General features: G+C 43.1%; 1 protein-coding gene across 1 annotated transcript in view; it reads right to left on the reverse strand.

Annotated features, from left to right (window-relative positions):
* The window catches only part of Tdrd9 (tudor domain containing 9), a 105,795-nt gene that overhangs the window by 73,506 nt on the left and 7,649 nt on the right, over window positions 1-24,640 (reverse strand). The window contains exons 2-5 of the mRNA XM_057782702.1: window positions 17,683-17,789; window positions 10,394-10,491; window positions 8,862-9,083; window positions 8,266-8,388 (exon numbers count right to left, since the gene is read on the reverse strand). Of these exons, the coding sequence (XP_057638685.1) occupies window positions 8,266-8,388; window positions 8,862-9,083; window positions 10,394-10,491; window positions 17,683-17,789 (550 nt within the window). The remainder of the gene's footprint in view (window positions 1-8,265; window positions 8,389-8,861; window positions 9,084-10,393; window positions 10,492-17,682; window positions 17,790-24,640) is intronic.

The raw sequence follows: 24,640 nt of genomic DNA on the forward strand, positions 1-24,640 counted from the left end.
TGGGTCTCACTGAAAAGACCCTGTCTCAACGAGCAAGGTGGAGAGTGGGCAAGAATGACTATAAATGAGTGAGCAAGCACATGTACCCACACATACATGTACATGCAAACATGTACATCACACACATGAAAATGAATTTTACAAAGAATGCTCATGTCACTTGATGAGAAGGTAAAGAGGGCTTCCCTGCCCCGGCAGATGTTCAGCTAAACCAGGTTGCTCAGGTCAGTACAGCTTTCCAGGTTACTCACGAACACCTGCCCACAAACACAGGCTAGCACGTGGGTCACTGTCACCCTCCCCTCCGGGATTAGGGCAGAGCAATGTTGAGCCCCCCTCGGCCCTGCCCACTTCCCAGCAACACTGCCTGACGAGTCCCTGCTGACCCCTCCTGCCATGGTTGGTTATTCTAACAAGTGTGGGGCTGAATATGCTCCAGTCTAATGCTGAGCAGGGAACAGCAAGACGTGTTCAATGATAAAAAGAACCGAAGCTCACAGGATAGACTGGAGGTTGGCCCTGGAAAAGAGAGGCCAGTCATCACACAAGGTCAAAGTGTAGGGCAAGGAGGCAGAACTTCATCATGACCACAAAGGAGCACTACTCCAGTCCTACTCAGAGACCACAACTGCTCCATCCATACTACCCTACCCCACCTAAAGCTGCAGGGACAAGGGACCTTTTTCCAAAAGAAGCCCAATTAGGTCAGGCTATGTGGGAGCTGTTGTAGAATCTTATTTGCTTATGCTGTGGAGCATTTGTTTAATGATGCAAAGATGTGTTGCATTCTTTTATGTTACATTTGTTTAACTCAGAAGTTGCGTTACTTTGCCTGTCTAAAACACCTGATGCTCTAATAAAGAGCTGAACAGCCAATAGCGAGGCAGAAGGAAGGATAGGCAGGGCTGGCAGACAGAATAGGAAAGAGAAGGCGAGGAAGAGGCAAGGTGCCAGCCACCTAGGTACACAGCCAGCTATGCAGTGCGTGTGAAAGAAAGGTATACAGAACAGAGAAAGATGAAAGCCCACAGGCAAAAGGTAGACAGGACAATTTAAGTTAGAAAGGCTGGCTAGAAACCAGCCAGGCTAAGGGCAGGCATTTATAAGAAAGAATAAGCCTCTGTGTGTATTATTCAGGAGCTGAGTTGTGGGCCCCCAAAAGAGCCAAAGAATAAAAAATAACCAACTACAAAGACCAGTACATAAGGACAGTAAGATTATTTCCAGATAATTCCCTGCAAATAGAGAGAAACAGCCACTAAATTCGAAGGATGAACAAGACTTCATTCTACAGCCAGTCTTCCTCTTGGCCCTGTTGTCTTGTGCCTCATTTCCTACTGAGCAGAAATCCAGAAGGCAAAAGCTAGAAGCTATTTACTGATCGTGGACAATGGCTGGCAATCTTCACAGAACACCATAAATTTTCTTGAATAAGATATTTCACCCTATCACCAACTCCAGAACACCTCCAACACAAGCCCCACCTCCTTTAGTTAGAAAAATCAAAGCTATTGCCGATGAAGGGCCCCCAAGCTGAACACTCAGATAACAGGTCCCAACCCTAAACTTAAGAGTTAACAACTTGCCAGGCGGTGGTGTCGCACGCCTTAATCCCAGCACTCAGGAGGCAGAGGCAGGCGGATCTCTGTGAGTTCGAGACCAGCCTGGTCTACAAGAGCTAGTTCCAAGACAGGAACCAAAAGCTACAGAGAAACCCTGTCTCGAAAAATCCAAAAAAAAAGTTAACAACTTAGCCAACATGGTGGCGCACACTTGAGAGGATCAGGAATTAAGGACAGTGGGGGCCATATGAGACACTGTCTCAAACAACAGTGATAACACTGCGGCTTTGCCTCTGTACTTGGACCCGTCTTCTCTGGTCCTCCAGGGCAGCTCTTTCCAGCCTTCTGCATGTAGGACTCGGTCCACTGCCCCAGAACACTTATGCATCACCTTTGGCCACACCTCTGGCCTTTCCTTAACACAAATACACAGCTCAGCAGATACCAGCCTCCTGGGACCTGTGAGGGGCTGAGAAGAGAAACCAGGACTTGTCTTCTACAACAGTATAAAAACTGCTCACTGGAGGATGTGCTCAGAGCTGGCTTATCCTTCTTCAAGAGCCAAGAAGCCAGAAATAATATCATCCCATTTCAAACTGTCTGGGTCCTTCAAATATTCCAAATTTATGTTTCTCTTGAAATTCAAATTATCACAGTGAATATACTCAGTACTGTATGTAGACTAAAGCTTCAAGTATATCCATCACTCATTCCCAGGTTGGAGAGCAGACAGTACAGTGGTGAGGGCAGGGACTGGTGATTGTTCTTGCACAGTAACCCACTTCTGTTACTTCTAGGAGTGAGTGTTGTTAACAATATGATATGGGTAGGTTTGCCTGTCATTTACATACGTGCAAAGCAGACAAATCACTAGACAGATTAGATTAGTGGGGATTAGCATTACAGGCTCAGGGAGCAGTTGCTGGCACATGCAGCAATCCCACTCACAGTAGGTGGCCTGACCACAGAGTTGCATGAAGCTTCAGTTTCCTTCATGTAAAGTGGTCCGACCACAGTGACAGGCTCAGGCTCGACAGGTGACAGTCACTGTGAACGCTAGCGTCTTCTGCTACACAGCCTACTAGGTCTGACTTTTAGTTCTACGTAAAGACTTGCTAAACTGTCGAGTGATAAAGAAAATTCTGGAGCTTCGTTGTCCATGATGCTGAAAGAACATTTCCTATACTCCCCTCAAACCCCTGCAGTGCCGCACAGTCAGGGAAATGTTTGAGGCCACACTGAACCCACAAAGCTTCACCGGGACACACAGTACAGGAGCCAGCCAAGACTTCTCCCTCAAAAACAGGTTTCAGAATCTGCTAAGCACCCCACCCCCATTCACATCTTTCCAACTCCTCTATAATGAGTTAGATTTCTTAGGACAGCATGATTTTGCAGAAATTGGGGTTGGAGTACAGTATGGGCCATTTCCAAACCTTCTGAGGAACCTGTAACACAGAACATTCTATATCTAGGAACACTCACTGAAAATATGAACAATATGAAATGTGCACTCATCATAGTGGTTCACGCCCTTAATCTCCAAGATCTGAGGGCCAGCCTGGTTACCTAACAAGTTCCAGGCCAGCCAGGGATACACAGTGTGTCAATGTCTCAAAAAAAAAAAAAATGAAAGTCAGAAAGTCATGGTCAAGCATTATGCAGATATTAAGAGACCACGGTTGCCAGGCCAAACTACAATGTCCAGCAAAACTTTCAATCACCATAGACAGACAAAACAACATATTCCATGACAGAACCAGATTTAACCAATACCTAACCACAAACCCAGCCATACACAAAGTACTAGAAGGAATACTCCAAACCCAAGGAAGTTAGCTACATCCACAAAAACACAGACAATAAATGATCTCACAGCAGCAAATCCCAAAGGGAAAAACAGACACAATAATATCACCAACAATGAAAACTAAAATAACAGGAACTAGCAATCACTGGTCATTAATATCCCTTAATATAAACTCAACTCACCATAAAAAGACACAGGCTAACACACTGGATATAAAAACAGAATCCATACTTCTGTTGAGTATAAGAAACACACCTCAACCTCAAATACAGACAGAGCCTCAGAGTAAATAAAGGATTACGAAAAAAATTTCTAATCAAATGGACCTGAGAAACAAGCTGGTGTAGCTATTCTAATATATCTAACAAAATAGACTTCAAACTAAAATCAATCAAAAGAGCCAAAGAAGGACATTTCACATTAGACACAGGAAAAATCCATGAAGAGGAAATCTCAACACTGAACGACTATGCCCCAAATACAAGGGCACCCTCATATGTAAAAGAAACACTTCTAAAGCTGAAATCACACATTAAACCACACACGCTAATAGTGGGAAATTTCAACATCACATTCTCATCACTGGACAGGTCTGTCAGACAGAAAAGAATGACAAAGAAATAAGAGAACTAACAGATGTTATGACTCAAATGGACTTAACAGACATATATAGAAAATTCCATCCAAACAGAAAAGAATATACCTTCTTCTCAGCACTTCATAGAACTATCTCAAAAATTGATCACAGACTATGAAACAAAGCAAACCTCAACAGGTACAAAAAATTGAAATAACCCCATGTATCTTATCGGATCACCTTGGCTGAAAATTAGAATTCAACAGCAACACTAATTTCAGAAAGCCCACAAACATATCAAAATTAAATAATGTTCACCTGAATCACCAATGGGTCCAGGAAGAAATAAAGGAAGAAATTAAAGACTCCCTAAAATTCAATGAAAATGACCACACAATATACCCAAATTTATGGGACACAATGAAAGCAGTGTTAAGAGGCAAGCTCATAGCACTAAATGCCTATATAAAGAAGCTGTAAAAATCACACACTAGTGAGTTAACAGAATATTTGAAAACTTTAGAAGAAAACGTAGCAAAATCACTCAGGATGACTAGATGGCAGGAAATAATCAAATTGAGAACTTGATTTCAGCTCTTCAAAATAGAAACAAAGAAAACAATACAAAGACTCAATGAGGCAAAGAGTTGGTTCTTTGAGAAAATCAACGAAATAGACAAACCTTTATCCAAACTAACTAAAAGGCAGAGAGAGAATATCCAAATTAACAAAATCAGAAATGAAAAGGGGGACATAACAGACACGGAGGAAATACAGAGGATCATCAGGTCATATTTTGAAAACCTTTACTCCACAAAATTGAAAGACTGAAAGGAAATGAACAATTTTCTGGATAAATACCACTTACCAAAGTTAAATCAAGACCAGATAAGCAAATTAAACAGACCTATAACTGCTGAAGAAATAGAAACAGTCATCAAAAGTCTCCCAACCAAAAAAAAGCCCAGGACCAGATGGTTTCAGCATAGAATTCTACAAGATTTTCAAAGAAGGACTAATACCAATACTTCTCAAACTGTTCCACACAACAGAAACAGAAGGAACATTGTCAAACTCTTTTTATGAGGCTACAATTACCCTGATACCCAAACCACACAAAGACATTACTAAGAAAGAGAATTAAAGACTAATTTCACTCATGAACATTGATGCAAAAATATTCAATAACATACAGGCAAACCAAATCCAATAACACATCAGAAAAATCATCCACCATGATCAAGTAGGCTTCCTCCCAGAGATGCATGGATGGTTCAACATTCAAACATTGTCAGTGTAATCCACCATATAAACAAACTGAAAGAAAAAAACCCACATGATCATCTCATTAGATGCTGAAAAACCTTTCAAAAAATACATCATTTGTATTTTTCATGATAAAGGTCTTATAGAGAGCAGGGAAACAAGAAATATACCTAAACATAATAAAGGCTATATACAGCAAGCCAACAGTCAACATCAAACTAAATGGAGAGAAATTCAAAGCGATGCTACTGAAATCAGGAACAAGACAAGGTTATCCACTCTCTCCATATCTATTCAATATAGTACTTGAGGTTCTAGCTAGAGCAATAAGACAACAAACGGAGATCAAGGGGATACAAGTAAAAAAAAAAAAAAAGGAGTCAAACTCTATTTGCTGATGATATGATAGTTTACATAAGTGATCCCAAAAATTCTACCAAGGAACTTCTACAACTCATAAACACCTTCAGTAATGTAGCAGGATACAAGATTAACTTGGAAAAAAAATCAGTAGCCCTCCTGTACACAGATGATAAATGGGCTGAGAAAGAAATCAGAGAAACATTACTCTTCACAACAGCCACAAATAACATAAAATATCTCGGAGTAACTTTAACCAAACAAGTGAAAGACCTGTATGACAAGAACTTCAAATCTTTGAAGAAAGAAATTGAAGAAGACACCAGAAAATGGAAAGATCTCCCATGCACTTGGATAGGTAGAATTAATATAGTAAAAATGGCAATCTTACCAAAAGCAATCTACAGAGACTAATAATACTCAACTTCATATGGAAAAGCAAAAAACCCAGGACAGTCAAAACAACCCTGTACAATAAAGGAACTTCTAGAGGCATCACAGTCCCTGTACTACAGACCTACAGTACTGAAAACAGTCTGGTATTGGTATAAAAACAGACAGGAGGACCAATGGAAGCAAATCCAAGACCCAGTTATCAATCCACACACCTATTAACACCTGAGTTTTGACAAAGTAGTAAAAAATATATAAAACGGAAAAAAAGTATATTCAACAAACGGTGCTGGCATAACTGGATATCAACATGTAGAAGAATGAAAATAGATCCATATCTATCGCCATGCATAAAACTCAAGTCTATATGGATCAAAGACCTCAACATAAAACCAACCACACTGAACCTTACAGAAGAGAAAGTGGAAAGTATATTTGAATGCATTGGCACAGGAGACCACTTCCTAAATATAACCACAATAGCACAAACACCGAGAGAAACAGTTAATAAATGGGACCTCCTGAAACTGAGAAGCTTCTGTAAAGCAAAGGACAAGGTCAACAAGACAAAATGGCAGCCTACAGATTAGGAAAAGATCTTCACTAACCCCACATCAGACAGAGGTCTAATCTCCAAAATATACAAAGAACTCAAGAAATTGGTCATCAAAAGAACAAATAATCCAATAAAAAAAATGAAGTACAGACCTAAATAGAGAACTCTCAACAGAGGAATCTAAAATGGCTGAAAGACACTTAAGGAAATGTTCAACATCCTTAGTCATCAGAGAAATGCAAATCAGAACAACTCTGAGATTCCATCTTACACCTGAAAGAATGGCCAAGATCAAAAACATTGATGACAACTTATGCTGGAGAGGTTGTGGGATAAAGGGAACACTCCTCCATTACTGGTGGGAATGCAAGCTGGTACAACCCCTTTGGATATTAATGTGGGGATTTCTCAGAAAATTAGGAAACAACCTTCCTCAAGACCCAGCAATACCACTTTTGGGTATATATCCAAAGGATGCTCTATCATACCACAAGGACATGTGTTCAACAATGTTCATAGCAGCATTGTTTGTCATAGCCAGAACCTGGAGACAACCTAAATGTCCCTCGAACGAAGAATGGATAAGGAAAATGTGGTACATTTACACAATGGAGTACTACACAGCAGAAAAAAATAATGACATCTTGAATTTTGCAGGAAAATGGATGGATCTAGAAAACATCATATTGAGTGAGGTAACCCAGACCCAGAAAGACAAATACAATACGTACTCCCCCTTAAGTGGCTTTAAGACATAAAGCAAGGAAAACCAGCCTACAATTTACAATCCCAGAGAACCTAGACAACAATGAGAACCATGAGAGAGACATACATGGATCTAATCTACATGGGAATTAGAAAAAGACAAGATCTCCTGAGTAACTTGGGAGCATGGGGACCATGGAAGTGGGGCAGAAGGGGAGGGGAGAGAGAAAGGGAGAGGAGCAGAGAAAAATATATAGCTCAATAAAAACAATTTTTAAAAGTCCTTGTCTCAAAAACAGAAGAAGAGGAGGAGGAGGAGGAGGAGGAGGAGGAGGAGGAGGAGGAGGAGGAGGAGGAGGAGGAGGATGTGTGGGTAAAGGTGACAACCTGGTAACCCGAGACCCATCCTCAGAACCCATAGAAGGAGAACAGCTTTAAAAATTGTGTACATGGCACAGCAGAACACAAACAAATACAAATTTTAAAGTTAAAAAAAGAACATTAAAGCAGGCACAAAAATAGAGTTCACAATACTTTATTATAACTATAAAAAAACTAAGCATTTTTTCAGAGTAGATTAATATGCGTTGCCTTTATTGAAGGGTTTCCTGCAGTGCTGGGTTTAAATCAGGGCCTCTCCTATGCTAGGTAAGCACTCTACCACTGAACTACACTGTCAGCCCAACTTTTTAAAACTACTGTCCTCCTTGATTAGGCAGAAAGTCCACCTCCACGTGTGGGCTGAAGCCAGCACTCTCTCCAGCGCGGCCAGCAGTGCAGCTGCTGCACTCTCTTGAGATGCAGGCCGAGGCAACTCAGACCCCACAAGAAAAAAGGCAGGAAAATGCTCCAGTAAACCTCATTCACGAGAAGCAGGTGCGAGATCCCACCTGCGGCTACACTGCCTATGCAGTAGGCTCTAAAAGGCCATCTTTGTCCTGGTCCTCCACATCCACCTACATTCTCAAAGACGAAGAGAAATGGCAGCCTGCGCTGTTCTGGGAAGAGGGACGGCCCGAACGGGGGGAGCACTCACCTCGTCAATGAAGACATGCGTGAACTCCATCAGACTCTTGGCACTCACGATTTTCTGGAGCAGGACTCCCGTGGTCATATAAATTAACCTAGTGTCTTCTGTTGCTATTTTCTCCAGCCCTACCTAAAGGTGAGGAAGGAAAAGAGAGGGAAAGAAAAACACAGATTCCAATGGCTCCCATTTACCTACTCAAACAAGCTATATCTGTTGTACCTAAGGAAGGGAATAAAAATTACTGTATTTCGGAAGCTATTTGGGTCCAAATGAAAGTCATGTTCTCAAACTGATTTTTTTCTTCCATTTTAGGCAGGGATTAGCTTATCCAGTGATGCTGCCTACGCTTTCATGTGACAATATCTTATAGACTATAGAGGTCTAATTAAAATATTAAAAATTAAAAAGCATAATTTTGAGAATTCTCCATTCTCTCATACTCAACTGGGAAAGAGATTCAAATTTAAGAATTTTACTTCCACTGTTCTTAATTATACAATTCTGCTCTTTAATTTCCAGTAGAAAACAGTTACACGCTGACATCAACTTACATAGAGTAAAAAGAACAACAAGAAGAGAAAGTCCCTTGCTCTGTGTCTCACCTGGTAGCCCACCAATCCACCCAGAGTCCAGGAGCGCTCCTTGCTGATCCACCTGGCAATGCTGCTGGCCCCTATCTTCCGAGGCTGCGTGACCACTATGTTGCAGAAGGCAGAGCGCTGGGTGTAGTGGTCCAGGATATACTGGGGGAGCTGAGTGCTCTTACCACTCCCTGTGGCTCCGTGAATGATCACCACGGAATTGCTTTCTATCAAAGAAATAACCTGGAATTTGAAAAAAGCGACCTTCCATAATCAGCACAGGTTAGACAGCAACATGAAATACTGTCCGTCTTAAGAAGGCACAGTCAACCTCAACACCACAAAAGAACAAGAGTACTAAAAATGGTTACCTTCCAAATCAGTTCTACAACCAGTAACTGGCTGGCTGGCTATGACACAAGGCCACACTATGCAGCCCAGTGGTCCTCTGCCTCCCAAAGACTAGACCTACAAGTGGGAGCACCACACCCAGTGCAGAACTGTAGAGAGCTGTGGAGCCCAGGTCAAAGTAACCAGGGTTGTAGTTCTCAATGTATAGTCTTCTTCCTCTTCCATCTTTTTCTTTCTTTCTTTCTTTCTTTCTTTCTTTCTTTCTTTCTTTCTTGTTTTTCTTTTTTTTGTTTTGTTTCATTTTTGGTTTTTTTGGTTTTTTTTTGCGAAGAGGTGCTGGGAGTTTGTTTTTGGAGACAGGATTTCTCTGTGCAACCCTGGCCTGGCTGTCCTGGAACTCACTCTGTAGCCCAGGCTGGCCTCAAACTCAAAGATCCGCCTGCCTCTGCCTCCCAGGTGCTGGAATTAAAGGCGTGCACCACCACAGCCTAGCTTCTTCAGATGAATTTTAAACAATTAACTACACTTTCCCTTTAAGAGTATGAGAATTATCATAAGATCTTAATCATCCTTTCTAACATTCAGTGATGATGGTCAGCAAGTACAAATTAATTTGAATTTTAGAATCTAAGATTAATAAAGTATAACTACTCAATAAAGCATTATTCAATCTTCATCAAAATAAAAATTAAATTTGGAACATTTCCTATTTTATCTAAAATTTCTTTTTTCACTAAAATAACTAATAATGGTTCAAATATACTTAATTTTAACCATGCTTAATAACATATAACTACTCAAAAACCTAAGCATTCTACTGCTAGAGGTGGCTTGCACTGCTAACAGAAGGATGTGTGCCTGTCTGATTAAATCAACCAGTACACAGAAAAGGAAGAGCAGACCACAGGAAACCCCCATGCAGATGCTAGGGTATGTGCCTTCTCCATAGCAAGATTCGGTGTGTGCGGCTTCATCAAAGAGCTCCACAAGGGAAGTGAGGGGATAGTGCTGGTGGCTCTCAGTGTGGCAGATCACAGGTGAGCAGGCACAGACAGCTTGGTCTGGGTGTGTGATGGACGCTGCTGACTTTTCTTCTGGCCGTGCACACTCAGCCCCCCGCCGTCCGCCCCCCATAGTTCCAGCAGTGTAATGCTTCAGGCATTTATTCAAGCAGCAAAAATCACATAAAAAAGTAAATTTACCTCTTCTTTGCACCGATTTATAGGCAAATCAGGATATTTATAAGTTGCCTCCAAGATGCATGTCACATTGCTTAACTTAGTCAGTGATGACTGGAGACCTGTATTCAGACAAAACAGTCATTTCTTAGCTGAAAAGAGAAATTACACAAGCCAAAGAGCTATCTAATCTGTGTTTATGGCTTGTGGACACACACATCCACAGTCCTGCCCCTGGTGAGTCCACCGGTAATGATGCAGACTTCCATCCCAGTCACCAACACTTTGGCCTACACTGCCCCTAAGTTAACAATGACACACACGGCATTCTGCACCTGATTCAATAGTGCCTCACTAACATGGGATTCTGGTGGTGTGCACAAGTGGTGAAGTGTACGATCCATGCTACAAAATGATAAACACAATTTACAAGCTACTGGTATCGTTAAATGGGTGTGTTTGCTTTGGTGTCTGTCTGGTAAATGTGTGCACCTGTGCTGGCTGTCCTACAATCTTAAACTGCCTCTGGTCACCACTGCCAAGAACAAAACATTGGAGTTCATGCATAGACCTTCCACAGATAACCATGTTTTACTTTCAAAACAAGCTCATGAGCCTTTCTGCCCCTCTCCCAGATCACCCTGAGAACCCTTCTCCCTCTACGATTCCCCTTCTCTCCCCCCTCTCATCCCTTCCTGTATATACAAGCTCTTTTCTGTCCTCACCTTAAAAACATCTTTTCTTTCACAATCAGTCTAATAATGTGTGATTAACTTGTTTTTTATTTTGTGGTGCTGGGGTCAAACCCTAGGCCTTGTATTCCAACCCCTATTTTTTTTTTTTTTTTTTTTTTTTTTTTTTTTTTTTTTTTTTGGTTTTTCGAGACAGGGTTTCTCTGTAGCTTTGGTGCCCGTCCCAGAACTAGCTCTTGTAGACCAGGCTGGCCTCGAACTCCCAGAGATCCACCTGCCTCTGCCTCCCGAGTGCTGGGATTAAAGGCGTGCGCCACCACTGCCCGGCCCAACCCCTATTTTATAGATAGACACATATTTAAAATTTTGGGGGTGACATTAACGATCAAACCCAGGTCTTCCCACACTTTTCTCTGGCCTGATCTTTTACTGGCTCTGGATCCAAGTGTGTGGTAGTTTTTCACTTCATAGCCAGCAAATTGAGATCTGTTACAATCTCTCAAGGAAAATCTAATCCTTCCTGGGAAAGAATCTCTCTCTAAGCCATCCCTAGTCCTGGTCTTTGCAGGCTCTGACAGCCTTCCACACTGACAAGCTCACTGAAATGGAAGCTCTCCATTATTGTGTCTTGCTTTCTCTCAATGTGGCTCCCAACTTTTCTGGTTTGGTTGGTGTGTGTGTCTGTCTGTCTGTCTGCCTGTGTGATGGTATGTTTGATTTTTTTTTTTTTTTTGAGATTAGATCTCATGTAGCCTAAACTGGCCTTGAACTCTCTACATAGAGCCAGGGATGACCTTGAACCCCACTCTCCTGCCTCTATCCTCTGAATACTGGAATTACAGGCATGAACTACCACACATAGCTTTTCTCTGAACCTTTTTTATATGTTAAACCATTTTATTTGAAAAATAAGGATAACTGAATCCTGCCATCCTCACAGCCCAGGCAGCCTCCAGCTCTGGTGGAACCTGAGCTAGAAAGCACCACCCCACTCTGGGGGACACCCACGTGTCCTGACCCCACTCTGGGGGACACCCACATGCCCTGACTCCGCTCTGGGGGACACCCACATATCCTGACCCCACTCTCAGGGACACCCATATGTCCTGACCCCACTCTCAGGGACACCCACGTGCCCTGACCCCACTCTGGGGGACACCCACATGCCCTGACCTCGCTCTGGGGGACACCCACATGCCCTGACCCCACTCTGGGGGACAACAACGTGCCCTGACCCCACTCTGGGGGACACCCATGTGCCCTGACCCCACTCTCAGGGACACCCACGTGCCCTGACCCCACTCTCAGGGACACCCACGTGCCCTGACCCCACTCTCGGGGACACCCATGTGCCCTGACCCCACTCTGGGGGACACCCATGTGCCCTGACCCTGCTCTGGGGGACACCCAAGAGTCTGAAGCTTAAGATGGAGTTGTTCTTGCTTTCCTGTGGTCAGGAGAGGGAGACGCCACCACAGCTGTGAGGACAGACACAGCAGGGACAGAGGAACAGGCAAGCACCAGGAATGGTGAGAATGAGGCTGAGGACAACTAGTCAAGGACAGAGAGCAAGGATGGTTCTTAGGACGATAAAAAGGCCACAAGTTTGTATTTTATATTTTTGCTAAAAGCCCTTGAGCCTGTTCATGGTGCTACTAAAGGAGCCCTGCTGCCCTGGTGATATCAACATGGCTCACTTGACTGCATCTGTTTGAAGGTTGCTACTTAAAGACAGGACATTTATAAGCAAACAAACAAACAAAAGCCCTTGCCACACTAACTACAACCCTTCTCCATGTAGCACAAGATATCACCTGACATTTTTAGGTCATGGCTGAAGCAGACCCAACACAGATCAAGCCTTCCTTCACTGACATCCCCCAGGGTGGACAGGAAACCAGGGAGCAGAAATGTTCACAGCCGTGTGGCTGTTGGCTTTGTATAAACAAAGTAAAAAAGAAAGACATCAATGATAATTTAAGGAAAACCAACAAATTACATGTGACAAACTGAAGTCTGGAAGTAGACGGGAAATACTACAACCTCAAAGTAGGCTGTTCTCATTTTTCCGTTTTCTTTATTCTAAGTTACTAAATTATTTTAAATATTTTTATATAAAGTGGGAAATACAAAAACCATTAAAACTGCTGTTCTTTTCATTTATCTGCCTAGTCATATCATCAAACAAACCTAAAATCTAACAGAGATCCAGAGGTTCACAAGGTCTAACGAACAGACTTCCACAACAAACAACAGTGAGAACCGGCTGACAGGGAGAGTCCAGACACTATCCAGCCAGGTGCGGTGGTGCACCGCGAGGCACAGACAGGTGGGTCTCTGGGAGTTTGAGGCAGCCTGATCTATACAGTGAGTTCAGGCTAGCCAGTTACATGGCAAGATGTTCTCTTAAAATAACCCCCACCTGGCGGCGGTGGTGCACACCTTTAATCCCAGCACTCGGGAGGCAGAGGCAGGCAGATCTCTGTGAGTTCGAGGCCAGCCTGGTCTACAAGAGCTAGTTCCAGGACAGGAACAAAAAGCTACAGAGAAACCCTGTCTCAAAAAATAAAATGACTTTAAAATAACTCCCCACCAAAAAAAAAAAAAAAAAAAACTAGATACTATCCATACAAAAAAAAAGGTTAATTATTGAACTTATACCTTAACTAGAAAATTAAATCTTCAAAATAATTAATAATACATTGCTTTCTCCAGGATGGAGTAATGTTTTATATTCAAACTAAGCTCAGATAGGAAAAGGAGGCCCGTTTCCTTCTCAGACATCTCTTCCTCAGCACTCCACAAAAGTAACTCTCTTACAGGGTCAGAAGAAAAGCTTATAGTGTATGAAACAACCATGAAAAATATCCTCACACTACAAGCTAGAAAGGCAGCTCAGTGGTTGAAAGTGTCCACTGTTCCTGCAGAGGACCCCAATTCAGTCCCCAGTATCCACACGGGGTGGCTCACACTGTAAAATAAAATTAAATATGTTTTAAATACTTCCACATTAATAACAAGAGATCACTGTGGCTTTTGTCGACTACCCAAAGATGCCACCTAGGACAACTGAATATGGCCGTGTGAAACCAAAGACCATGAAAGTCCACAACCTGAAGCCAGGCCCACCCTGTCAGAAAAGACCCCACCTACCTATTCAGTTTCCATCTTTAGGAATTTACTTTTTTTTTTTTTTTTTTTTTTTGGTTTTTTGAGACAGGGTTTCTCTGTAGCTTTGGAGCCTGTCCTGGAACTCCCTTTGTAGACCAGGCTGGCCTCGAACTCACAGAGATCCGCCTGCCTCTGCCTCCTGAGTGCTGGGATTAAAGGCGTGCACCACCACCGCCTGACTAGGAATTTACTTTTAAACATGAAGAATTATTCTAATGTAATATATGGAACTCTATCTGTATCCTTGAATTTCTACATAGGAACAAGTTTTTGAATACTTACAAGTGAAAAGATTAATACCACACCAAACTCAATGGTATTTTATGAAAGTATTAAGTTATAACTGGATATAACACAGTATTTGTATTAAAATCTGTGGTCCTGAACTAGAAACAGAAGTGCCAGTGAGACTTCATGATTTCACTGTAAGCAGACACTGAACTGGAATAGCTGTGTTATCACATAGGCATCCGTACTTAGGCATCCACAGGGTCTACCTGGGCCAGGGGAGCTCTACCTAAATGTTCTCAGATCCATGCTGCTCCCTTGCCTTTATTCTTGAAATACTACCCCGAACTATTTTTAAACACTAATGCAGACTCCCATCTCCCTTCACCTTCATCCCAGAAGCCATAAGTATGGCCATTCCATTAGATGAATCCCTGGGGTTGACTCCTTCCTATTTTATCCGATTTACCTGCCAAATCAGAGGCCATCATGAAAGATAATTCCTGAATGTCTAGTTCCCATTGTAATTTCTCCCTTAAGAAAGCAAGTTCCTCTAAATAGGGTTCCTCAGCCTCAGTTGCATGCCTTATCCTCCACAGCAAGGGCCACACAGTGGTCACTGTGCTAGGAGCATGCCACCCCATACTACTCAGAAGACAGCCACCAGCCACACCCTGCAGGCATTCCACCCTGACTTTGCAGCTCAACCTCAGATGCAACCACCACACAGCAAGAAGGCCCACATCAAATCACAGGAGGCGAACAGTCACTTTAGGAGTCCCCACATGCATCATGGATTCTTCACCCCACTCAGTTTCTCCTTCTTTATACCTTGTTCAGGAGCAAAGTACCAGGTGACTTCCCACTAAGAAGCATCTGCTCCCCCAAGGCAGGAAGGGCACAGCCAACCTACAGCTCTGTGAGAACTCCATGAAGGCGGTAAGCCTCACCATCTTCTCCTCTCGAGCAAGAGAGCATGCTAACAGACCTGACTTGTGAGGTTTCCAGGACATCACAAGTCCTCTGGTGAACACAGAAATAATCATATTTGTGACAGAAAGTTCTAAATGTCAACCTACCACAACCTAGAATCACCTGAGGAGGGGGTCTCAACCAAGGGACTCTAGATCAGGTTGCCTATGGGCACGTCTGTGGGGGGTTGTCTGGATTGTTGACTGAGGTGGGAAGACCCACACATTGATGTGGACAGCCCAGGACTGTGGCGACAGCCAGCTGGGCAGGCAGCTGGTGTGCTCCTGTTCACTGCTCTCAACAGTGGATGTGACTGACATAACTAGTTCCTGAGTGCCGGCCTCGTTTCCCCTTGAATAAAAGAAAAATAATCAACTTTAACACTAGTATTGTAAGTATTATTGTAGATAAGTATATAGATAAGATTACCAATAAGCTTGCTTAGAAAACTAAGTTACACAGAGAGAATTTAGCTGAAAGGCACTGTCTCAAACGGAGCTTTAAAACAGGTAGCACACTAACCAGACTTCTAGAACTGTACGAGTTCTATAAAGTGGAGTTGGACTCTAACCTAATTAGAATGCAGGTTTGCTGAAGATGTATTTTCTGGAATTTGTTCATCGGAATGTCTGTTTTTAAGCCCCTTCCCCTTATCACCTTAACTGTGAGCTACTCAGAGGGGCAGCTCTGGTCTGTGTCAAAGTTCCCTGCGCTTGTGAAGTCCCCTAATTGCCTGAGAGAACCACGCCTGCAGTTTGTTTCTGTCTTGCTTGCTTAGCTGCTCAATGCACCATGCTGTGGGGACCTCCAGGACACCTGGAAATGAAAGCCATGCAAAACCGCAATGTGGCAGATAGAAATTTACGGAAGCTGCACAGGATTCTTAGTTGTACCATCAACTCCCTGAGCAAGAGCTAGAGGTTACAGTTGGGTGCTCGGCAGGTTATCTCCTTTTCAGTCTGAGTGCATGGAGCAAGTTCTTCCTGGAAAAGTCAATCCGCCATTACACTCTCAATAAAGGACCGAAACCCTTCCCAATCCTGTAGTTTTTTTGTAAAGGTTTTGTCACGGCAACAGAAATGCAACTAGAACAGCACCCAACCCAATGGCAACTGCAACACTAGCATCTCACAGGCTCTCGAGAGCAGAACACAGGCAGACGACGCCACTGAAGCAAGAACTCAGAGAAAAAAGCAAAGCACCAAAGGCTGTTTCTGCCTTGAGGTAAATAAGAATACACACACACACATATGTATGTATGCACATATGTCACAGTGACCAAAACAGTTAAAACACAAAACTAAGTGAAAGAAAAAGCAATAGAACATACCCATCTGTATTATCAAGAAGTTCATATAAATGCTAAGATTGGGTGTGAACTGTACGTGCTAACTATGTCAGAGGTTAAACTGAAGCGTGAAGTGTCTCCATAACTCAGTCACACCTTTCGTGAGAGCACAGGCCACCAGGTCAGGAGCAGGAAACAGCTTCTCGGCTAGGTGGGTCCAAGGCAAAGCTCTCAGAGGAGCCTGTCACAAACAGGGCACAGCGCTAATAATTAAAACAGCTGGAGCAACTGAGCCCATACTCTCAGCAGCGCACCTGCCATGGGAAGAACATCTCTAGCAGGTGCGCCAGCACATCTTCAGTCCATACTCACTCCGGAGTGAGTGGACCTGTGACTCCAAGGCCAGTCCAACCTGCACAGAGAGTTTCAGGCCAGCCAGGGCAACATAGCTGATCCCATCTCAAAAAAACGGGGAAAAAAAAGATCTTTTGCTTTTTATTTCATATATTCCCAGCAACCACATGGGATTGTATATTATGTATACAATATTCTGTCTGTGTGTATGCCTGCAGGCCAGAAGAGGGCACCAGACTCCATTACAGATGGTTGTGAGCCACCATGTGGTTGCTGGGAATTGAACTCAGGACCTTTGGAAGAGCAGGAAATGCTCTTAACCTCTGAGCCATCTCTCCAGACCCCTTAATTTTATTCTTAATTAAATAGGTAAAAGACCATTGTTTAACCTTCCAAAGAATGGGTTATTTAGATTCTATATTTAATCAAAAAATAATAATACTTTATAATATACAATACACTCATCCTGCCAAAATGTAAAGAAGTCATATTAAGTTTTTTATTACTTTGACCAGAATACTGTATTCCTTAAACTTCTGGGAAGACGATGTTTTAATGCATGAATTATCCACACATCATACATAAGATATTTAAGGGCACTTGCTTACCTGGCCCACTGGGTGGTTGATCCTTGCCATACATATCAAGTTCTTGTGCTTCAAGTTGTCTGTATTTATTAATATATTCCATTTCTGAGCTCCTCTGACTGGGAGACCTGAAAAAGACAGTTAAAAAGTCACCGATCTTCTATGCCAGAGGGAGTTCCTGAATAGTTGTTTTATGTAAGTCACGGGAAAGTGCAAATAGTCAAAAAACAATTTTAAATGCTCAAATTCAGTTATCAAATGAAGGCATGAAAATCATAAATGTGGTGCAGTTAAGAGACCTGACTCTTCTCCCAGAGGAGCTGGGTTCAGTTCCCAACCCCACACGGTGGCTCTCAAGGATCTGTAACTCCAGTTCCATGGGATCTGACGGCCTCTTATGGCCTCCACAGACAAAAGGCATGACAAGTGGTGCACAGATATACATACAAGCAAAACACCCATATACATACAAATTAAAATTAAAAAGTAATATGAATAGATTTTTTTCATCAACTAAGCTGACAAAAATACAAATCAGCTCAGAATACTGAAGAGGAGATATGTGATCCGACTGTCCGTGATGACAGACAATCTGCAGACATACCAAGACTGAAAGCACGTTTGTCCTATAGTCTCGCCATCTTCCCCAGAACCGTGCAACTCTGCACATGTAAACAGTCACATGTGCAAGCATGCATGGCTAAACATTTATGGAGCACTGCTACACTGTCCTTGCCCTTGTGAAAACAGCACTCCAGTAAACAAAGCATATGCCATGCTGAGGGACACAGAGCAAAGAATTCCAGGGAATTCTATAATCTCAACATTCAGAAGGCTAAGGCAGAGGCTGCTACAAGTTCAAGCCAGCTTGGGCCACAGTGAGCTCCATTCCAATGAACACAATCCCAGGGCTGAAGAGATGGCTCAGCTGTTAACATACAGTTCTCACAGGTGACAGACCAGGTTCAGCTGCCAGCATCCACACTGGGCAGCTCACAACCGCCTGTGACTCCAACTCCGGTGCATCTGAAGCCTCCGTCCTCAGGCACGGGCACTCGTGCACACACCCACACACGTGTATAATTAAAAACACAATAAAAGTACTTTTTAAATCCAAAAGTAAAATAAGAATTTCAGGATAAAAGGGTAACTTTTCATAAAATTCATACTTAATACCCATAAAATATCTCTAGCTGGGTAAATTCAAGGTCGGCCTAGTCTACACAGGCCAACCAGGGCTACATAGTGGAAGCCTGTCTCAAAAAAGAAAAATCAGAGTAGGGGTATGGAGTAATGGCGAGGAATGGAGATTTTGGCAGAGGAACTGGCGTGCATTTTCTGAGGAGTCCAGGAAGAGACTGGGAGTTTGTGCACAGGTGGGGCTCCAGGTGGCTCTGTGACCACGACCATTCTGGAAAAAACATCTTCAATGAGTCATTGCTTAAGATGACTTTTTTAAAAGGCTTGAGTGACGGAGTCCGTGGTGACAAAATATTGTAAATGTAACTTGTGCCAATTAACTGTATGGCTAAAATGGCAAATTTTGAGTTGTATATACTTATGCCACAATAAAAATTTTCCAAGCCATCATAATGTAAGAAGACGAAAAGGGAAAACGTATCTCCAGCTGTTTTCAGAAGACAGTACTGGAGCGAACAAACAGCGTAAAGACGTCCCACACTTCCAAGTGTGGGCAGAAAGGCACCATCCCACTGAAAGCCTACCCAACAAGAGTGACTAGGGAGACAAAGGGTCTCTCTCCTTTGCTGACCTGGAACATCGTTTTCCCTGACCTCAGGTATCTGAGGCACTTGGCTCTATATTTGGTATTCACCCCATCAGCTCCACCACCCTAGGCTCTAAGCCTTCGCACTGTGAATTACATTACACCTGGTTCAATAATGTGACGCGGCATGTCGTGGGACTCCCTGGCCCACGGGGAAGACAGCTTCCTAGTCATCCTCCCCCTGCTCGCTTCTCTGGAAGACACTAGCACACTCTAGTGAGCTGTGAGCTGTGCTGGCCTACTTCTGCTTGATACGAAGCTATCCACGTTCTTCCGTTCCTGATGCTCACTCACAAATAACAGAGGTCCAGTTCCACATGCGGCATCTTCTGGACATCCAGGAGGGAGCAGTCCCCACTACAGACTGTCCCCACAGGCGGGAAAGAGAATTAAATGAGTGAAATGGTTGAGAGGATGATTAAGAGCACTTGCTACTTACTTGAGAGGACCGGGATTCGGTTCCCAGCCCCCATATGATGGTTTATAACTGACTAACTCCAGTTTCAGATCTAGCCCCAGAGCACCAAGCATAGTCTACATACCATGCAGACACTCAAATGCACACATGTAAAATTTTTTAACCTTTTTTTTAATGAGTGGAATAAGGTGCATTAGATAAGAGCATGGGGAAAACAATGTCAAATATGGGGCAATGACAGTTACATTGTTAGCCAAGGTCACTGGTGACTTTTGGGGGAAGGTCTGAAGAAGGTAGAATATCCATGTTAGACATTTTGGGGGAAGGCAGTCCAAAAATGGTTCTGAGGTCCCAGAATGTACCTGGAGCTTTGGGCAGGAGGAGTTGGGGTTGAGGTGAGACAGGAAGAAACTGCCGACCTGAGAATGATGGGTTTTGGTCAGAAAAAGAAAAATGTTTAACACCAGACACCATTTGAACAGTGACAAAGGAAAGGGAGTAGTAAGCCCAGCAGGAGCCTGGAGACCACGTACCAGATCAGCATCCCCAAGGCCAGAGCAACTGAGCCACGGGCATGAGCGGCAAAGGCCAGAGCAACTGAGCCACGGGCATGAGCAGCACAGTAAGCAGCAGTGAGCACTGTGGACACGCACTGTGGGCAGATGAGGGAAGCACCCTGGGGTGCAGCCAGAGCACACAGGTAAGGCTCTGAGGACTCTTGAGACACACAGCAGCAAGGAGGCAGGTGAGAACGCCAAGACATAAGGCACACCAAGCCAAGATTTTCCTTTTATTTCTTCTACCATCTCCAACCACATCTCATCCCAGTGCTAGGGCTAAGCATGGGAACCCAGCTCTGCCTTAAGAGCAGCCAGGGAGCCGCCAATCAACCACTTTCCCTTTTCATCATTCACACCCTGATGCACAAGCAACACTATGACTGGGAGAGCTTGGCATCTGTGGGGTGGTGGACTCCCCCGAGGAGCTCGGCACGGACTGCCCATCAAGCCTGACCGTAACTACTGAGTGAGCCAACGGAGACCGTCCAGGCAGGTGTCTCGCTCACTTGGATTTGCAGAATCTGAACAACTGAGGTCTGGAAAGACCTAGCGAGAGCTGTTGCAGGTTTGTGCATGTGATGCCCTCTAACAGTGCTTGGAATGCTTCTCAACAGGTGCCCTGTTGAGGCGCTTCATCCTCCCTGCACAACAGCCTAACACTGTTCTGTTGAGTTTAACAGTGACTCCATCTTGGTACTGACAACTTTTCTGGTTTTTTACTTCCCTAATTGCTCTGGGTAGGACTTTTAATACCATAGAATACAAGTGGGAAAATGGGGTCCTTACTTTGCTCAGGTCAGTAGAGGACTTTTATAGAGGCATTTATCAGAGCAACAGTTTACCCCTGCTCATAATTTGTCAAGTATTTTTTTTAAAGATTTATTTATTTATTATGCATACAGTGTTCTGTTAACATAAATACACCAGAAGAGGCACCAGATCTCATTACAGATGGTTGTGAGTCACCATGTGGTTGCTGGGAATTGAACCTGGGTCCTCTGGAAGAGTAGCTAGTGCTCTTAACCTCTGGGTCATCTCTCCAGCCCCGTCAAGTATTTTTAATATTTAAACAAGTTCATAGAACTACGATTTTTAACTTTAATAAAATGAACCATTAACCCTGATTTTTAACTTCACAGCAAAAGAATTAAAGCAAAATATTAACTTTCCCACAAGGAAAAAATTTGTAATTACAACCTAATGCTGTTACCCACACCCAGCGGCCTCAAGAGTAATGTGACAAAGGCACCCTGTCCCTTAGCCAGCCTTTTGAGGTCCCCTGATTCTTTCTAGACTTCTCTTCACTTTGTCATGCAACTTAAGAGTTGTACAGACGTGCATACTGGGAACAACACAGCACCATTTCGAGTCATTGAAGACTCTGAACTATTTAATCAGATATAGCCTAGAAAAACCAAGAAAACTGGGACTGGAGAGGTGGCTCAGCAGTTAACAGCACTGGCTGTTCTTCCAGAGGATGAGGGTTTGATTCCTGGTACCCACATGGTAGCTAACAATCATTTGTAACTCTGGTTCCAGAAGATCTGATGCCCTCTTCTGGCCTTTGCAGGCACTGCACATATCTGCACAGACATAAAAGCAGGCAAATGTCCATCCACATAAAATAAAAAAAAAAAACAAGCAAACAAGACAATCATCAAACAGAAAATGACTCAACTGTTGCATGTCTTCCATATAAAATAGCTTAATAATGTTCTCATGCATAAGTGAACCATTTATGAACTTACAACATAGTTGATAAACTCATGCTAATCTATTTTTACCCTGATAAACAGAAAAAATAATTTTTAAAAGGGAATTGCCTTATCTTGCCTACAAATATGTTCTCTAACTGCATGGAGTAGGACAGATATTATAGAGAATGGTATTTGGTCTCTGCTTCAGTCTTAACAATTTCATCAGAAAGGAGGAAAATTAAACAGTACAATAAAGTGGCACAAACTAAACACTAGAAAATATGTTCTGAACAAGTCAGCTCAAAGGAATGAGTACTTGGTGTGACCTGAGGAGGTAATTAGAGCTCTGTGAAGATCAGAGATGAGTAACGTCTGGATAGATGCCCAGTAAGCCAGGCAGAGAAGAAAGATGGCTCTCAAAGTCCTCCAAGGTTATTTTAGACTCTGTTCAAAGAGCAAGTGTTGCAGCTTATGCCAGTAATCTGTTTAAGAGGCTGAGGCAGCGGTACAGTGAATCTGAGGTCAGCTTCAAAGAGACCCTGGTTCAGGAATCAATAAATAAATCCCTGTTCAAAACAATTATCCCCCAGGATGGAGAGATGGCTCACTGGTTAAGAGCACTGGCTGCTCTTCCAGAGGACCCAGGTTCAATTTCAGCACCCACATGGCAGCTCACAAGTGTCTGGAATTCTAGTTCCAAGGTATCTGACACCCTCACATAGGCAGGATAGACACCAATGCAAATAAATCTTAAAAAATAAATAATTTTTAAAACTATCCCAAGCATAAAGTCCTTCCTCGGCCCCCTCATTTAACTGAGGGGATCACTACAAAAACGTTAAACAACACAGACAACCCATACTACCTTACCCACACATGTGTCTCTCCCTTAGAAGGGCCGCCTGACGAAAGCAGGAACTAGACCCACGTAGTGAACTAGGTCCTAACCCTCCAGACCGTAAGAGACATCAATACCTGTTACACAACTGAACCCCAGCAAATACAGGGAACAGAATTTCCTAAGAAAGCATTTTAAAACTGGGAATAAAGGGGAAAATTAGAATAAGTTCAAAGAAGAGTAAAACCAAGGAAAAATGTTGAATAAAAAAAAGTGAGTTGAACTAAAACAGAATTGGATAGCAGCTACAAATAACAGAGAAAGCTTTGAGAAGTCGATGTATCTAAATCTGGAGGGCAGTGTGGTGCTTCATGTCTTTAATCCCAGCACTCAGGAGGCAGAGGCAGGTAGATCTCTACGAATTTGACATCAGCCTAATCTACATAGTGAGTTCCAGGGCAGCCAGGACTACATTGTGAGACTGTCTCAAAACCAACAAACACACATAAAAATGATGGGCAGGAAAGGAGACTGCAGTGATGGACAGGTGTGGTCAGCACTGGAGTGGTCAGCGGGGAAGCTGGGCAGGGGCAGGGATGGAGGAGAAATCAGGCTTGTTTCCCTTCGCCAATATATATTTTTGTTAGCACTTCAGAGGAAGGAAATTTTTTAATTTTGATTTTACTGGGCTATACATTTTTCTTCACTCCCCTCCCTTTCAGAGGAAGGAAATCTTTAAAGAATAATGAAGTTTCAAAGTTGCATGATTTGGTACAGCTCTGGCTTTTAATTTGGAAGGACATTCTATCAGCACACACCTCCCTCCTTTCCCTCTCCTGTCACAGGCAGTGTGACGTGAAAGTTTCTCATTGAGGACAATGAACCCTGACATCTGGCCTTTTCCAGACATAATAGGAACTGTAGCATGACCACACATGTCACTCTTGATCACATGTCACACAGGTCTGATTTGAACAATGCCTATTATTCTTGGTTCACTGGGAAGAAAAGCAACAGAAGAAATAAAAATTATAAGAAGAAAAGCTACAATGTCATCACTTAACAGAAAGCGAAGAAGCAAAGACCTTTTATATTCTAGCCACTGTTTCACAGGGCAAGCACCTATACCGAAAAAAATGCACAACAAAGCCCAAAGCACACCAGTGTTCGCATAAGCAGTGGTTATCAAAGCTCTGAAACTTGACCTCTATGTACAGCCATGTGTGACCTTCAACTTCTGATACTCCTTCCTCCATATCCCAAGCGCAAGATTCCTGGCATGTAATACTACCACCTGACTATATATGGTGCTAGAGACAGACCTCAGGGGTCACACATCCAGGGAAGCACTCTCCCCAATAAGCCACACCACACCATGTATAATTCTACTGAAGTTTGTAGATGTTCATGCCTCACCACCGTGAACACAGGGATTATCAAATATATCCTACATTTATCTACCCATGTGATTTGGTGTCCTCTAGCATTTCAACTTCAATACACAGAATTGCTATTTTACAAGCAATACATGATGTAGCATTTGCTAGTGCCCCACACACTATGTCCGCACGCTTTGCCCACTTTATCCAGTCACCATAAGCTTTCACAGAGCATGGTCGTGCATATATAGTCAAGTCTGATCTATTTTTCATGCTGTCATTAGAAGGGACAGTGACCTGG

Source organism: Chionomys nivalis, chromosome 10, assembly GCF_950005125.1.
Source record: "Chionomys nivalis chromosome 10, mChiNiv1.1, whole genome shotgun sequence".
Taxonomy (NCBI): Eukaryota; Metazoa; Chordata; class Mammalia; order Rodentia; family Cricetidae; genus Chionomys; species Chionomys nivalis.